Raw genomic sequence first — 18,521 nt, forward strand, 5'->3', positions numbered from 1 at the left:
GTGGTGACATACGGGAACAGGTTGCCCAAGGAGGCTGTGGATGCCCCATCCCTGGAGGCATTCAAGGCCAGGCTGGATGTGGCTCTGGGCAGCCTGGTCTGGTGGTTGGTGACCCTGCACATAGCAGGGGGTTGAAACTGGATGATCATTGCGGTCCTTTTCAACCCAGGCCATTCTACGATTCTATGATTCTATGAAATCTACAGCCAAGGCACTGTCTGGGGCTGCAGGGCCTCACTGTGCAGCCTATGGACAGGAGCAAGGTTTCAGAGAGCCCTCTTTGTGTACAAGTCTCAGCAAAGGGATGAGTCTGAAAATTCTTCTCCCCTTTCCTTTTTTTTTCCCCATCTTTTCTACAAATGGCAGATGGATGAACAAATGAAGTTCAGGTCCTCCTCCCACACCTCCACCCCTTCCCTAAAGGTGCAACCTGGGACAGATTTCAGTCTCAGTAGTGATGTTGGCACTGCTGTAGCTGTGAATGCACAGTCTCTCACTTCTCTAAACAACTTTCACCTTTAAAAAAAATTTTTTTAATGTTGTTTCAATGTTTTTAACATGGAGACTGGTGCCAAAATCTGCTAGCATTGTGGGAAGGTGTTATCTTCGAATAAATTGCTCTGCCTCCAGCAAAGAGGCTCCATGCTATGTGGTTGAAGCAACTAGCTGATGTTATTTCATTTAAAGTCATTACAGACTACTCCAAAGATGACACTGGCATTTGTGAGATTACTTTGGAAGATGATTAGCAGAGCATTCTGTATATTTCTACATTCTGGGTCCCACGTAAATCAAACTGCTGTTCTCCACACCACAAATACTGATTTGCAATTATGGGGCTCTATGGAATACAGACAGCTAAGGGTATGGGGTAGGAAACCAAACCTCTGAAAACTGTTTATTAAAGTGAATGTGGAATCACAGAATGGTTTGGGTTGGAAGGGATCTCAAAGACCATCCAGATCCAGCCTTCATGCCACAGGCAGAGTTGCCAGGCACTAAGTCAGGCACTAGATCAGATTGCCTAGGGCTCCATCTGAGCAGATCTTGAACCATTCAATGCAAAAGCACAATACGTGGGTGCTGTCTGGTGAAAACATCTGGCCTAACCAGGCCCAGGTATGTGCTGGATTTAGGGAGTGTCGGAGGTGGAAAAGATGGTTTGACTGCTAATAGATGGCAGATAATTGTGTTCAGTGTCCAAAACTGCCACTCTGACAGCCTACCATGTGCACTACCACTGGTACGGAGCTAGCTGCAAACCTGAATAACACCTGGACTAAACCTAAGTGGCATATCCCAACCTCTCCAATTAACAAAGGGTAATGAGACAGAAGAATTGCATAGGAGCCTGCTTGTCTGTGTGTACTTCATGCTTATGTACATGATGGAGAGGAGCCGGTGCCAAAAAGAGATCTTGGCTGGAGAAGAGATCCTGGAAGTGAGGAATCTGCAGGAGATGAAGGTTAGGAGATGCCCAGGACTTCTTAATTATCAGCTTTATGTCCCAGAGGAAGACAAAACCAGAACCATTTGACACATACAGATGAGAGAACAGAATAATTTTACTTACTGTCACTGGTGGAAAAGAGTCTGGGTTTTTCAATTATTTTTTTTTAACTTTTATTTATTTTTTCTAGAAAAAGCAAAAACTCTGCATGGTAGAGTGTATGGTATGTAATTTCAAAACATAACAGGTGATATGGAATGGATGATTTTCGGAACTACTTGAAGTTGAATCTAAAATCATTTGTAAATCAACACTTGTTACCATGTAAGACAAAGGCAAACAATCAACTTCTGTTTGTTGTTTGGTACAGATTTCCTCTGTCACTTCAGCCTGAATTTTCCCAGGATTGGGGACAAAAGGGGGTACACGCTGCCCGTAGTCCTAACCACCATCGTACTGACCATGCTTTGTGCTTTGAGATCTAGCATCATATGGCTTTATATACATTCCTAAGTGAACAGTGCAACATTGCCACCATCTTGTTTATTCCACATTGGAACTGTAACTGAACATCACTCCAAAACCCTTTCCCACCCCCAAAACAATGAAAACAATGACAACAAGAAGCAGAAAGTCTCCAGCAATCAGATTTCCTCCCAGAAATCTGTGTAAACTGTGGATCGGGATTGGGTAGCAGCACAGGAGACAAAAAATGTGACAGCATGATTCAATAGCGTCTCTGAAGACTACTGTAAGACTGCCATTCTTTAGTCTGTATCTTGCAATCACAATTTGCTTTTTCCCTGCAATACTCTAAAGCAACATTAAAAAAAAAAATCAAGACTAAAAAGCAAAAGGCAGAACCTTTGCAGAAGGTAAAGCCTCCTCTTAGCTTTCAGCAGTCAGTGTTGGGAACAGATCTCTGCCACCAGAAGCAAATCTTGAATGTATATACATGATTTTGGAGGGGAGGGCCACAGCCGAGGACGGAAGGCCCTAGGACAGATCTGCTGACTGCAGTGGTCTGCAGACAGCTGCTGTGCTGCCGTGGGCACTCGGCCCTTCTCCTCCTGGGCTGCTGGGGCTGGGAGGCAGTGGGAGTGGGGGGCTGCGCTGGGGAGGGAAGTGCACATTTTTCTGTTCACCCAACCCCAGTCCCGCTGGAATGTATCTAATCAGTATTTAGACAAGTATTAGTAATAATTGTAAGCCAGCACAGTGACCCTCCCCCTTAAAATGGAGGGAGAGCAACAGCATCAGACGAATTCCCATTTGTCCTGACACATTTCCCATACCCTTTCCAGATCCTAGAGAGCAATCGTATGCAGGTGTTTTTGGTACTAGAATTTAAAGGAGTCAAAGCTGGTAAAGAAACTGGATGTTTTCTGGCCTAACCAAAGGAAGTAATAAAACCGGTTAAAGTAAGAGTGAAAGAAAGTAAGCATTAGTGTGTGTACATCCTCTGACATGTCCCACCTCTCGACGTTCTGCTCACAAGCCCTTCCCATACTCTGAGCAAGCACTCCCGAACTTACAGAGGTAAGGCTTCAGCTACAATCTCATGGCTGAGATTTATTTATAAAAGACATCAAAAGTGTAAGGATTTGACTGTACAGGATCTTGTGGGGCACGTGGAGGGCAAGGCTTGGGAAGTGAACCTGTGCAGGAGGAGATTGGACATGGGTGTGATGCCCAGAATGCCATTGGCTGAGTGATGCCCATGAGCACAGCCCAGCATCCACGCAGCATCAGGGAGTGCAGGCGACACTCGGCAGCTTCTGGGCATCCATCCAGTCAGAGCCATGGGAGTTGCAGGAAGGCTTCATGTTAAACTCCAATACTGAAATGTTGGAAGGAACAGGGTCTTTAACTTAAATGGGCACTGATTATAGGTTTTGCACAGTCAATTTTCATTAAAAAACAAAACCTGAACAACAGCTGATGCCCCTGCTGTTGGAGCCTTAACACACCTGTTATACTGCTGAGCCCTACTTTTTTTTTTTTTTTTTAATAAAACACTGTTTTAAGATACAGCACAACAAATGTGCTTATTATGCACTCTAACATAGAGCACAGAAATACAACACTACAGAGTGCAAGTCTTAACCATCTCCACAGTGGGAAAAGTGCGAAGGTTAAAAATAAGCATGTGGCTTAACACAAGATATTTTTAAAAAACATGACATGGAAATCTCATACTAATGCTTTCACTTCTATCACAAACATGACTGAAAACTTACGGTCAGCTGCTGATCCTTCTCTCCTGATAGTAGTGTGATCCTTTCAAAGGTAAGATGTTGGAAAGATCAGAGAATTAGAAAACAATAAAACGAGCATCCAAAAATGATCCCATTTACCACTTTTCCAGTAGTTATGTTTTTCAAGAAGTAAACACGTAAGGTCACCTTGATCTTCCCCCTCAGTAACTGATACAGGCTGAAACAGCAAAGCCACCCACATGGACACAGGTCAGGTCAGCATCGCGCACACACACACACACATCTACACACAAACACCCCACAGGAAAAAGTGCACTTTCAATTGCTGATACAAAAATAGATTGGCACATTCTTTTTGACACAGTGAAGATATTCTCTTTAAAAGCTTTTTCACAAGGTGTCCTTTCATGAGTTGCAGCAGGTTTGTAGAAAAAGCACTATGAGAATGCACTCAAGTGGGCTTTCAGGGTTTGTGTGATTGAGAGAGGGGTGGTAGTGGAGGCTGCCCCCTCAGGCTTTTGTATGACTGATGACAGGTAGCTTGTAGGTCCGCAGTCCCCACTGGTAGGGTCAGTTGCCATCCAGTTTCAGCACATTAACCATGTACCAACATCTCAGTCTCCACCTGCTTTGAGAAAGTAACGACATCTAAATTTGTCAAAGCCGAGTCTTACGTCAACGCAGCGTTTCCCATCAGTTGTTGAAAAAACTGGTTCGGAGAGGGAGAGAGTGAAGTGTTAGGAGTCTGTAACTTTGCATTTCCAGTAGTAATGCAGCTCAAGAGAGCCAGGTGGGAACAGTCCGGAGCCCCTTCCCAGCAGGGCAGCCAGTGCTAGGAGTTCTGGATCAAGCGTCTGTAGTGCGGCATCACTTCGTGCTCAGGAAGGTGGAGAGCAAACTCCAAGGCCACCAGCACGGGGAACTCAAAGGCAATCAGCTCTCGCCTGTTCAGCCGGAACTTCTCTTCCAGTTTCTGTATCAACAGCCCAGGAAAAGAATGAAAAGGACTTTGTCAATGAGGATTTGGCTTTCCAGTGCTTTCTTACAGATGATGTTATTCACATTTGCACCTAAGTGTGTACCGCTATTTCCTGCTGATTTCTTACTGGGGAGGTGGTTTACAAAGTTCAGCCAGACTCACTGTTTCTGATGTTTGTCATTTAACTCGCTCATTCCTGCTCTAGCAGATACATCTTCTACAGATTATAGTGATCAGCAATGCAGGAAAAGAAACACCTAGCTTTGTGCAGTCACTTGTGTAATGGAATACGTGCACCTTATAAGTGCCCACAGAATTCCTCTCTGCTTGAAATCTCAGATTTTGTTTCCAGCATGGCACTGTTACAACACACTGTTAGGGAAATTATTTACACTACAATTAGATACATTTGACTGTAATGCCTCAGAGGCAAAAAGTGTCATCTATAACAACTCTAAGTACAGTGTATATTAGAAACTGCTATTCCCAAAGGAGATTAAATAGATTTCATACTTGCTTTCTGCTGCACTGTACTAAACTTTCCATCTGTTCTGCTGTTCTCACTGGATTTGGATGCTACAGAAGAAGGCAGCCAACTCTTCAGAAATATTCTCCCCCGCTCCACTCTTATGACCTCCCTTGGCTTGCTGCTTTGTTGCCCACATGATCTAATGAAAACCTCCATGTGCCTTAAGGGCAGACCAATGATTCAGAATTGGCAGATCTTCCAGCTTCCACTCAGTTTACTTTTTCCTGGCTATTTGAAGAATATTCTACTAAACTACCAGACCAGTTCTGTGGCTGGGGCAGAAAGATGCGAATCCAGTTCTGCCTCCAACAGAGTTCCCACATCTCTTGAAGTGAGTTGGTTGTACTCAGCTATGAGACTGATTTTCTGTTGTGTTAAATCGTTGTCTCAGTGCTTGCAAACGTGTTATGGAATAAGACACCCTCTGTTTCTTAACTCTTTAATATGGAGTGGGTAGAAGACAGTCTTTACTAACACTCTTAAAAATAAAATTAAAAGCAAAATGAATTTCCTGAAGGTTAACTTTTGACTTGTATTGGCAGAATGGTGGTAAGATATATATATCAGACCTCAAAATATCCGATACCAAGGGTGCTCAGTCACATCAAATGGGTTTCTTGGTCCTCTGCTATCACACAGATCACTCCTACTTCCCCATCAACGTAAAATAAAGGAATGCGGTTAGCTAGCTGGAGGGCTGGATACCTAAAGAAAGCATGACTACTGATAAGCAGGCTTGTATATACCACGCACTGGCACTTTATGTAGAGAGAACACAGGAACTGTATGGATACCTACATCTATAAGATGCTTGACTTCATGTTTTCTGAGGTCACTGCCAATTTTGGCTGCTAAAAGAACACAGGCTCCAGCACAAAGCTTTCTATTCTGCTTGTTCAGCTTCCCCTTGAGAGCGAGCTTCTCAAAGTAGACAAAGGCCATGGCTACTGTGGGCTCTTCAAAACCACATTCTTCTTGAGCAAGCTTGCGCATTTCTCTCTTCAAGCTGAGTAAAGAGACCAGACAAGCATGCCGTGAACTGCATGTTAAAGCATTACTCATTTCACCGTAAGAGTCATTACTGCAGAGATTCCTGCTTACACAAACAGAAAGGGAAAGTGTAATTTACTGGGCAGGTATGTTTATGCTCTATTTTGGGGACACTCTGTTTTGACTTAATCCTTTCCCCCCAACAGGTAGTTGTATCAAACTGCAATAGTAACTGAAGAGCTTTGACATTTTTTGGTAAAAATATTTCATTGGAAGTCTTAAGCTATACACAATTTATTTAATAGCAATGGATTGATTGCTTGTGATCTATATGCAACTTAGCAGTTGATTATGTTTGGTCAAATCCAAACTTGCTATGCACTGTAGAATTCTGTAGTTACAGAGCAACAGGAGCCAGTATCACACACAGAATCACCCGGGTTGGAAGTGACCTCAAGGATCATGTAGTTCCAACCCCCCTGCCTAGCAGGGCCACCAAACATACACTAGCCACTTCAGTCACATTAAATCACCATTATTCAGTATGTATAGACTGCTACACTAGAAACAGTGACAAAATACTACAACTTTGCAGTGAAACTTATCCGTTGTTTTGCTTCTGGCCATGCTCTTTGCACAAGAGGCAAAAATCAACATTTCTCCCTCTTCATTGTCTTTCTAAGCTAAGTGCCATAAGTTTGAAGTCTTTTTTTGTATCATTTTTTCTGGATCTGATAGTATAACGCAAGCACAGCTCACATCCTCATCCTCTTATAAGTGGAGCTTGACACCTGAGTGGTACGTGCTTGCACAGTCCTCTATCTGGTTTTCTCAGCCAACTAATCAAAGCAATCATCTGACTTACTCTGCACCTCTGCAGGTCACTGCTCTTGGAAAATCAATCAGTGCTGTGTCTCTTCATGTACAACAGCAATCACACTGCAACGTGAGACAGCCGTATCACGTTGCAGCCTTACCGAGCTCCGCAACGTACCTTCTTATTTTACTGAGGGTTAACTTGATGTGAGGGAACTTTTCCTTAAATGTCTCATTCATGTCCTTTTTGAGATCTGATGGCTTCACGTAGTCTATGACTGTGGTCTGTAACACATGGTTGAGAGAAAATCATTCTTATAGTTTACAACATGATCACAGTTACAGTTAACAAACATGATGGCTCACTCCCTGCAAGCAAGAAATACCAAACAAGCACCAGTCAGTCTTAATGATTTCAAAAACAGGAAAAATGAGATCTGAATTAAGGTATCAATTTGCTTGCAACTGCTCCATCAGAATGGGTGACCTGAAATCAGAGATGAGTGTTCAGCACAAACCCTGAGCAGCACATACCTTATTACAAGCCTTCCAAATACTGCTGAGGACGAGTTTAAGCCAAACGTGGGTGGATAAAACCTAGCTGACAGTTCTTGTTAAGCCAAAGTTCAGTTATCACAATAATTAATTTGATGACCAGGCTTTGTGTGTGGCTCTGAAACATACTGCCAGTCTCAAACTTAATGCTCAAAGGAATTGCTGGCATAAATTGTTGAGTACTGTATCCTAGAATTATAACAAAATAGGTAATAGGCCTAAATGGTGAGTAATTCAACAGAATGAAAGATAGTAATACTCTCAAAAGTTACAAACTAAGTGAACAGAAATACTGAGTTAGAACAACATTAGAAGTGTACAGCCTACTTCCTTTACCTTGAAATTCCTGTTCTTCATCATCCCTAAATGTGTTTAAAAACCATGTGGATGTGGTGCTCAGGGACATGATGTAGAGGAGGATTGTTAGAGTAAGGTCGTGGTTGGACTTGATGATCTTTAAGGTCTTTTCCAACCTGAGCAAATCTATGATTCTATGATTCTTTTCTCATCCCCTTAAGAATTTCTTTATTTAGCAGAGGGCCCTCCTGGCTCATCCTGCATGCCAGAAGCAGCAGCAGCTATGGGTGTGCAGCGCTTCTGTCATTCCTTCAGTATTCATTCAGGAAACACTTTGCCAAAACCATCTGCCACCACTCACTTGGCCTGAAACTATCAGCCAAACAACAGCAAATCCTTCACTTTAGTAATGTGCCAATTCTCTTCCTGGCTTTGGCTGTTCCGACCTTGAACAGAAGCATGGAAGACAATACAGTTTCCAAGTATCCAGTTACTGGTTTCTCTTTCCCTTCTAATTTCTGTTTATGTTTAAACTACATTATGTTAACTGTAAACAAAGAGAGGTAGAAAGAGGCATGCAAACCACACCATGTTATGCCTTTATAGAAGATTAAGCCTCCTTGTATTATATCCTCATGGAAATCTAAATCAGCCAAAAAGACCCAACTGAATATCCTTTGGTTTTTTTTTTCTTTTTTTCCCCAGTATTTAAATATGGAAGGATTTGGGGAAAGGACAATATAGTGGCTTTGGAGAGCAACTGAACAACTCGTCTGATTACGTCCTTGGCTGCATCAGATACGAGCATGAAGAAGAGCGAAAGGCAACTAACTTGTCCTGCATTTTGTTTAAGAGCTATGGTACTGAAATAAGGGGTAATAACAGGAATTTAGAAGAAAGCGGAGTGTGCTTCTCCCCTAAATAGCTCACAGCAGTATTTGAGGCAAACGAGCTATAATGAAGAGGAAAAAGCCAACTTCTTGGCACATGGAGTTGTTACAGTCATACATACCTTTAACAATGAGGGCTATTCAGCTATCTGACTCGCAGTGTGAAAAGCATAATTTGTCCAGATAAATTGCTCCCCATGACATCTTGGCAGGTAATTTTGCTAGGCATGTCAAGCACAACAGCTGCCTGCCGCTAAGTATGAATGCTTGCAAGCCCCCTCTGACGCAGTTACATCCTAAGCACCAATCCAAATTTTTCTCAATAAAGAGCATGATTTATTACAAAATTCTACCCAATGAAGGAGAGCTGCCAGTTATAAGAAATCATCAAAAAGGAGAATGCCACGACAACCTTCTATAGCCAGCTCTGTTGCCCTGCACGTGCATGTATGAGCCAGAGCACAGGCCCAGGCAGTCCCTGCAGTGATCCACATTCTGTCTTCACGTTGAGGCAGGCAGCTTGCTGCATGCCTGAATAAAAAGAAAGGTAAAGATGGAGCAGAGAAACTCTGCCCCATTTGGGCTAGAAGAGAAAAGCATCACCTGGCTGTATGGGTCTGCCTGTGGCCAGGCCTGCTGAAGGCAGAATAAAGTGTGGATTTGTCTGAATGCACAGTCACCTGATTGTAGGAGGCCTTGCTGCAGGCCTGCAGGACTCAGCCCTCAGCAACTGAAGAACAAACTTTTACTGATTACCTCTCTCATTTCTTTCCATGGGACTTTGTTTCCTACTTGCCTACTCATTGTCTCTTTTTTTTCCCTCAAGATGACCATCAGCAGTTGTGTGCTTCTGATGCTTGCATAGACATGCTGGGAGTTTTAGTGATACTACAGGAATCCTCCTAATACTGCTGTAAGAGGACTATTGAGAAAAGCTATAGAGCCATATATATATAAAGTTATAAATTAGACCAGCACTATTTGCTACTTGAAATACAGGAATGTGGGTCCAAGCCTCACTCACTTATTTACAGATTCAAGATTGCTAAGTATAGCAAGGCTACCCGCTACCAAGTCCAAAGTTTATTTTATATACTCTCAGAATTTTTGGTTGTCTTGGGCAAGCTTGGAAAGAATGAGCTTGGTGCTACTTTGCAAAGCTATACCACGCCTTGTTCCAAGCTTTATTGCAAACCTAACTAACTATGCGTTGCTTGCTCTCTGTTACCACAAAGCTCCTTAGTTTTATCTTAGTTATCTCCCACAAAGCCACCATGGGTTTTTCTGGCAGACCTGCTCTTGGCACTTTCCAGGTGATCACTTCCTCCTGTACAGAGAACATCAAATAGCATGGATTGGCTGTGCAGGACAGAGACTACCTCGCAGAGAGAGGGCCCAAGCACGCTGCAGAGCCAGCTGGAGGGCTGTATGCAGGTTACGCTGGCCAGCAGGCTGTGCTTGCTTCCACTTCTAGCATGTACTTTTTACATGGGAAGACAGTGATAGGACAAGAGGGAATGGCTTTAAACTAAAAGAGAGCAGATTTGGGTTAGATGTCAGGAAGAAATTCTTCACTCAGAGGTTGGTGAGGCGCTGGCACAGCTGCCCATGTAAGCTGTGGTGCCCCATCCCTAGAGGCACTCAAGACCAGGTTGGATGGGGCCCTGCCCATGGCACAGGGTAGGACTGGGTGGGCTTTGAGTTGCCTTCCAACCTAAGCCATTCTATGATGAGTCTCATATGTGATCCTGCAGCTGTCTCATGGGTACCTTACACACTGCTCTGCTTTTACCAGGGAGTTCTCTGACCCAGTTGACTGCCAAGAGGACTACCTGTATTTAAATCTTTGTTAAAAAAAAAGTTCTTTTTTTAAAAAAAAAATATGTAAAGTAAAACATTCAGAGGCTTGAGAATAAGCAGACAGCTTAAAGCTGAAAATGGAAAGGAGGTACAACTATTTTTAAACACAGAGATTTGTCAATTTTGTGCCAGTGATAAGGATCTGCGATAAGGATCTCCCCCTCCAACTCTGAATACTGCTGCTTCCTGCTAGACAACAGTCTCTACGATATAAATCACAATAATGAAATCCAGATGAAAGCCAGTGTGTGCTGGTTTTGATTCATGTAACAGGATAACAGCAGCATGTTTGAACACACTGGCTCTAAGGCAGCTGTCTCATCTTGTCAGTGCCATACTGGAAAGCCCAACTAACTGTCCTTATTCTCGGGAAAAGGAATTGCACAACTTCTTTTCTTTTTTCCCATGGCAGAAGCCTGACTTGTCCCTTGTCCAGCTGAAATGACAAACTGGGGATGCTGCCCATCAGAGGGGCAGCGTTCTCGCTGCCACACTGTGCACCTACGAGGCTGTGGAGAAATCCCAGCCCCAGCTCCCCCCTCACCTGTTCAAGTATCCTCTGTCTGTCCTTTCCCCCAGGCACAGCTTGCACACTGCAAGACGCTCAGCACCGACCCTTCCATGGAGTAGGAAGGGGCTGGAGGAAACCTCAGTGCGCGCAAGGTCAGAAGCATGGCCAGGGTGTCCTAATGACCCACAAAGGCCAGCTGGGATCTTACTGCAGAAACAGGAGTGCTCTGACCTTTCTGTTTGCCACCTTTTCTCCTGCTCAGCATTTCCTCTTCCTTTTCTCTTCTCTGCTTTAGAATTTTATTTCTCTTGGGCTGCTTGGCAGTCACAAACAAAGTTGCTGTGTCAAAAAGACATCACTGCACGCAAAGTAGAGTTCTGTCTGTCTGGAACAGCTCTGGTATTGTCTGTACAGGAGCACTGTACAATACTGATGCTCCAAATTTTATCAGGGGGGTGCAAACACTCTAAAAGGAGCATGACATTTTTCTATCTAAATGTTCTCATAGAGAACGCTACTCCCTAACAGTGAGGCATCTGCACTGCCAGGGCTGTCACATACACCAGCACTGTAGTGGAAATGACCCACCCTTCTCCCCAACACTCTAATCTCCCATGTTTGTAACTTCTGTCATCCAAGCTCGTCTGTCTTGTTTCTCACAGCTTGCTTGCACGAAATAAATTTCACTTTAGTATTCAGAAATACTCCTCTGTGAGCTCTGTTCACGTTCTCTGTATACAAATCTGCAGATGTATATTTTAGTTTGGTGACGGGAGTTGCACAAGACAAATGAAAGCTTTGATAGATGGCGGCTGACAGATGCCTGGACAACATGATGAATGCTTGGGCTGAGGGCTCTGCTCTGCACACTTTTTGCATGGCTGGCAGTTTTGAACTTGGAGGTTAGCTTCTGTGTTATTCACACGCATTTTCAAGCAGCTGCTTTCTCACAGGAAAGCTGTATATATAGTTTCCTAAATGCAGGAGGAGGAAGGATGCCTGAAATGGTTGGAAAGACTGGCAGGATGAAATAGCGTTGAAAATAAACCCTACTTTGGCATGCTACCAGTAAAAGATGACCTGGACTTGGGTGCCTCTACCTCCCCCTTAAGAAAGGTAAGATCAGAATAAAATAGGTGAATAAATGGAAGTTATAAAATAAATTCTCTTCAGCTGCCTTACCTTGGACCTGTGATAAATGCAGTCCATGGAGAGCAGACACAAGTCCATCAGGTTTAAGCAGACTGTCAGTAGCACAGTTCTCAACCACACAGCAGAGAAGTCAGTGACTCTGTTCTGCCTTAGGGTATATAGCATGAGCTATGTAGCTGTGAACTGTCTGTAACTCAGTGTATATGGAGGTGGCTAAGTATGCATATATACGGGAAATCCTGCTAAAGCAGAAGCTTAGAACAGTCATGGAAAATAAGAGTCATTCCTTCATAATGGTAATAATAACTACACAAAAAAGGAAAAGGAAGACTAGAAGATGTTTCTATTGTTAAAAAGTTACTAACTTTCAATGACCTTAAACTGAAATATTTACAATTTCACAAGGCAAACCATATGAAAACTCTCTGTCTGAGTGCATATAAGGATGCCAGTTTATTTTATTCTGTTAACACCCTGAAATCGTTCTCATTTAATACAGTGTTCCATTGTTACTAAATACATGCTTACTGGAGCCTCAGCCAAATATAGCATCAAATCCATACAGCACTGGCTTTAACTATGAATATATACCACCACTGCAATTCTCTGCTCCCTGAGACTTTTGGGTACGAAGCCAGCAGCTGATAAGAAAGCAATCTGTAGATGTTTAATTTATATCTACAGAAGCAGCTTGAAGAATACAGTGCCAATGCCAAAGGCCACAGTCTGCAAGTGGAGTACTTCTGACCTTGGTGCTCCCTGTGAAAGACAGCAACGAGGAGCGAGAGGCTGAGTGCACTCCAGCATCATGCAGGGCTTTCATCAGCCCACATGCACAGAACAGTGAGCAGCTCTAATTTTAAAACCACACTGGAAGACCAATATCTAATAATGCAGCCTAGTTATGCTTGACACTAGTTCTTCACTTGGCAGATGCAAGCTGATGGCCAGCCTGCTGCAAAAACCCTACAGCCTTATGCAACACACTTTTTTCTTTAATCAGCAGTGTATAGCTGTCAATTTGTTTTGTTATAATTAAACCAATACACGGGAACTGTCATTAAAGACCAAAACCCGATTTCCAAGTTTATCCCTTGGGCACAGATAGCTGGATATTGCACGGACATTGTTACAAAAGGGTCACTCAAAGTCAAGCTGCTACTGATCTGGGCTTTTCCTCTTTTCCTGCAAGTCCTGGCAGCAGAGAGCAGCCATGTGAACACACTCCTGTGCTCTTGTATTAGCAACAGAACCAGAGCTTGGGAGTTGGCCTCATCCACGCTGCAGAGTGAGTTTTCGCTCCCTGCACAGAAAGTGTTTCCTTCTGCTCACAAGAATGCAGGATGAGCAGGGAGACACTGCAGAACCTGGCTGCACGCCGGTCAATGTGAGACACTAGTGAAGAAGTCACTGTTCTGCCTGGTAGCTGGTGAAAGTTCCTATTCAAGGGAGATTTAAGGATCTGCAAGAATTCCTGCTTCAGCAGTATCAGCCAGGAAGACATCTGTTAGCCATGACATGATGTTTCCCTCCCCCCGCCTCCCCCAGCATGAATTCTTCTACCTCTTACTGTTTATACTGCAGCAGAGATTGTCAACTCTCCTACAAAGACAGTATAAAGGGAACTAATTTCTCTGGGGTAGACTAGAATTTACATATGACTAATGCAATTAACAGAAGTGGTGGGGCTTGTGCTGGACGTTTATTTAAACTGCCTTTTCTGATTTGTCCATCAGGCAGTGTTTAGGCATCACTTTTAGAAATGCAAGAGGGAAGTGTACAGCCTTTAAAGCCAGGAACTTCGCTGCAAAAAATAAAGAAGACTGATCCAAAAGCACTTTTCCTTCCCCACAACTATCTTCAAAGAGGAAGCTCTGCTATTCCTGGGAACTAGCTGAGGACTTGCAGTGCTCTGCAAATTGGCACTAATTCTGCTGACCATAAGGCCAACACGAGTGATAATAACCTCAGGTTCCACAAAACTGGAGGGAATAGCATGTCTCATAGGCTCAAGTGCTAACTGCACTTATTTCAGACTAAAAGCCAAGCAGGACCACACATTTTGTCTGTCTTATGCCTGGGGAAAAAGCCTGCAGTATTTATGCAAGCAGAATTCATGTAAATCTCAGTAGTGTTGTAGCAGAGGAGCAATCCTGGCCTGCAAGCAGATGGTGGGTTCTCAGGTGCCCTATCTGTGCATTCAGTGATTCTACAGCCAGCAGCACCATGCAAATCTGTTGCAGCACAGCATCTAAAACACTGTTTGTTCATATCTTCATCACTCACCTTCCTCTGCTAATTGCTCTGACAACTACGAGGAGGGGGAAAACTCAACAGCTTGCAGCTGCCAAACATTAATGCTAAATGCTGGCCAAGAACTGAAACTTTAATTACAAACTGCAGCTCTCCACACACAGTGCTGACACTGGAGCCACTCTCAGCTGCTCGAGTACTTGTGGGAGGCAGTAGCTGAAGCACTGTTCCACTTGGGCCCACAGGTTGCTTGGAGCTCTGTACAGCAGGATGACAATGCTGTGGTCATTTCACAGAATGTTTTTATATCTGGTAAAGAAAATGCCTTGAAATTACAGCCTGTTATGCTCCTATTCACACCAATGTGAACTGCAGGGAGTGGCAACACCAGCTGAGCCCAGAAAGCATAAGATGGACACAATACAGACCAACTCAGTGCATACAACCAAAGCTGCCAAAGCCTGTTTAAACCTGCAGGCTTCCAGGACACTCCAGCATGACCTTTCCTCCCTTCTCTCAATGAAGGAAGCAACAGCCACTTGTGAAATCCCTCAGCCAAGCACTGAAGAACAAACACCCGCTCTTTGGTTCCTTGTCAAGCTCCTGTGTTGCATCACAGCAAAATCTTGGATCTTAGACAAGAGAGCTCTTGGCTCGTGCCAGCTATTCTCACCATCAAAAGAAACATAGCTCTTAATTTCCTTTTGTCTGTTCTTAGATCAGTGCCTTCCTTCAGAGAAGGAACAAACAATGACAATGTCATTAATAGTCATCCTTGAAGACCATTTTTCACCATGAATGTATTTAGTTATACCTCTCTCACAGGGGAAAGCCCCAGCTTACCGCAATACAAGCACAGTCACAGACCTCAAAATGTTGTGGTTTACCAGTGTATGTAAAAGGAGGGCACCCACATACTCAACCATGTCTGCCTCAAGACAAGTAGAGACAGCCTCAAAGACTTTGGGTGACCTAGAGGACTCAGATTGGCCTCCAGCCTTAAGAAGGTTGGAAACACAACCATGACTGCTAAACTACGTTCATTTTAGATGCCAGTTAACAACATTTTTCTGTTTGATGGAAGACTGCTCCCTGTCCATGACAATAACCATATTAAAATCTAACAAATATCTTCTCATCCAGATGCAGCTAACAAAAAGGATGACAATTTGTGGGTTGCCGGCCAAACGTAAGTTGACAACCTTAAAACTGGCTGAAATCTGAGAACTGACTGAACTTCTCACTTGGATTTTAATCCAAAAGTACCCTCAGAGCTCAATGAAGCCTTTCTGTGCAATAGACAGAACAAGGAGATCTATGTGACGCATGTAAAAAACATTTATGTTTGAGAAGGTGCACCTAGCAATACTATTATCAAGTAAAGACCAGTTAGGGGGCAGAAGGGATCCTGCAAAGACTGTATCTTTAAAAGCATCAGCAGTTTCTTTGTTCCAAGTGAGAATGTGAACAGCTTCAGACTGCAACATTTCAAATCCTATCCTATTTGTATATTGGTAAGAGTAACAGTAAGTAACCACTGTTAGAAAGAAAGAAAAAAAAAGATAACTAGCTTTTCCCCACTGCCTAATTCTGCTTTGGATGTCTAATTCAGACAGATATGTGCTCATGTGCATCAACTGCACCACACCTTGCAACATTACTGCCAAAATAGCATACCATATTCTACCAAGTTGGTGCAACAGCAAAAAGGCTACAGAAGTCTCTCACCACAGAGAACACTGAGTTAGAGCAGAGATCAAGGAACAGTTACGAGCCTGCTGCATTACAGCTTTGGATATGGTGGAAAACATACATATTCTGCTGATAATTGCTGCATTGAAAGGAAGGACTATCGCATGATGAAGTAAATACCTGGGAAACATAGGCTATACAAGACACCGAGGTTCTATTCTGATGAGGGAATGATAAGCATCAAAATACAATGCAGTTTAAAGTCTTTGGAAAAATCCTAATGGGCATTCTGCTATTTTGTAATAGATGCCAGTCAGAGGAAGTATAAATTTTCCTCTGTGTGAGAGAGAATGAATGCTTTGTTCAACAAGCCTTTCATCTGAAACATTTATGAAATACAGCGGTAACAAAACCATTTACTGTTGTAATACCTCCACAAGTTTGTTTTTACATGTCCCGGTAAGTAACTGTCAGTTAGAACAAAGCATTTCAAACAGCCGTTATTAGTAGATTAAAAATAATAATAATCTTCTTAAAATGCAGCCAAATGCAACCTCAGTGTTCTAAATACTGTTACCTATGTTACAGCCAGTTTTACACATCACTTACCATATATGAAGGAAATATTAAAACCCGCTTATGTTTGCCACATGGCCACTGGGGATCATCTAAAAGATTTGGGTCGTATTCAACATAGTCTCCCAGGTCACTGCCTATAAAACAACATTAAAAATAACAAAGGGATTTATTATACCAAGAAATCTCTAGATGCAATGGTAGTGGCAAACTGTGGACTTGGTAATGCACAAAATGATCTTCATGTGGGATGTATGAAAGAGTAAAAAAGTTCTGTATATGTTATCAACTCTAAATACTTCAATAATGTGTAACACAACTTGCAAAGATACAGGAGACCGAAAGCTAATTAATTATCTGATAAATATGAACTTAGGGCGTAGAGAACTGCACAATTATTTTAAGTTCTGTAATGAAGCCACAGGCCAAAAGTCTGCAAAACAAATGTAGTCCCATGTACCCTGCCATGCTCAGGTGAGAGGAAAGTCAGTGGGGAAGTTTTGTTGAATTTTATTCCCAGCAACAAGTTCTCATCTGTTTATGGAGATGTTTTGATTTGTTTCATTTAACATGCTGAAGTATCTTAAGCATACAGTGCTTTGGCATACATTTTGTGCCTAATTTTGTAAACACAGCCCCTTCCAGTCTAATAAAGGTCAAAAGTATGATTTACACCTTCAGCTTATGACTATCGTGTTGCCATTGTGTATTTTCCACAGCAAACGAAGGTGATGAGCCTTTTGTGGAAGGAAGGCACCCAAGGAGGCATGCTGAGCAGGATCAGTGGCTGGCAGTATGACACAGAACCAGTGATTGTGTTTACTCAACTTTCCATGATCCAAAGCCAGCTTTGCTGAATAAAAGGGAACAAGCAAGGAGAAAGGCATTCTGAGCTTTATGTTACTTACTGCATGGGACTGTATCTTGCTTAATTTGAGCACAAAAGTGACTGGCAGAGACAAAGTGTCTCCCCACCAAAAATCCTTCACTATAATTAATTCTCTATTGCCAGAGTATGCAAATATATTAAAACAAGCTTCTTGGTAAGTTACCTGCATCGATGCTGCCCTGGGTGCTGTTAGCTCTTGCCAAAGAAAGGCTACGATGGCTTGCATTGCGAAACTGGGAGAAGGATGAGGTGGAGTCTATTGTGTTCCTCCGAGTTCCTAGAGCGTTGGTTGGAAACAGGAACTGTGTATACGAAACAGTCTAAAAAGAAAGTCAGAATAGACAGACTTACTATCAGCTCAGCTGAGCAGGATCCCTTTCGTGCACTTCAGTTAGAAGCAAGGGAAGCTAAATTAGCAAAAGACTTTCTGGTTTAATAGTTAGGCACCGATGAATTAACACATCACCTACATGTGCTTCAGTGTAGTCAGTTCATCCATGCAAAAAAGCTTTTGCAAATGCATTAATTCTTCAACAAAACAAAACCACAAACACACATACACAAGCTCTAATAAACTGGATTTCCAAAATCCTACTCAAGGGTCAGATTTACAAATATGACTGTTTCTTCCACTCGGCCTTCTCTGTAGCAGACTTCAGCTACTTTTTTTTTAAACTGAAATAGCATTCTTCTATATGGGTCCCTCAGCACACATCAGCCAGAGGGAAATCACTTGAACACCTCTTAACTTAAGGACTTTCTCTGGTACTTTTGTCTTTCAGGATTTGGTCTGGTAAAGTATTACTGGTGTCATAAGTGAGCTACCAGCTTACAGCAATGGTTACAGACCATTCACTTCCTAG

At 42.8% G+C, this 18,521-nt stretch overlaps 1 protein-coding gene across 2 annotated transcripts in view; it reads right to left on the reverse strand.

Annotated features, from left to right (window-relative positions):
• Positions 1 to 224: 224 nt before the first annotated feature.
• CABLES1 (Cdk5 and Abl enzyme substrate 1) overlaps positions 225 to 18,521 on the reverse strand; it is a 70,302-nt gene continuing 52,005 nt past the window's right edge. The window contains exons 6-10 of one of the 2 annotated variants that reach the window (XM_048938812.1): positions 17,822 to 17,978; positions 16,803 to 16,906; positions 7,162 to 7,268; positions 5,976 to 6,183; positions 225 to 4,642 (exon numbers count right to left, since the gene is read on the reverse strand). In XM_048938812.1, coding sequence (XP_048794769.1) covers positions 4,502 to 4,642; positions 5,976 to 6,183; positions 7,162 to 7,268; positions 16,803 to 16,906; positions 17,822 to 17,978 — 717 coding nt within the window. In that variant the 3' untranslated portion in view covers positions 225 to 4,501. The remainder of the gene's footprint in view (positions 4,643 to 5,975; positions 6,184 to 7,161; positions 7,269 to 16,802; positions 16,907 to 17,821; positions 17,979 to 18,521) is intronic. The other variant, XM_048938811.1, reaches the window with a different exon arrangement.

This window comes from Lagopus muta, chromosome 3, assembly GCF_023343835.1.
Source record: "Lagopus muta isolate bLagMut1 chromosome 3, bLagMut1 primary, whole genome shotgun sequence".
In the NCBI taxonomy this organism is placed as follows: domain Eukaryota; kingdom Metazoa; phylum Chordata; class Aves; order Galliformes; family Phasianidae; genus Lagopus; species Lagopus muta.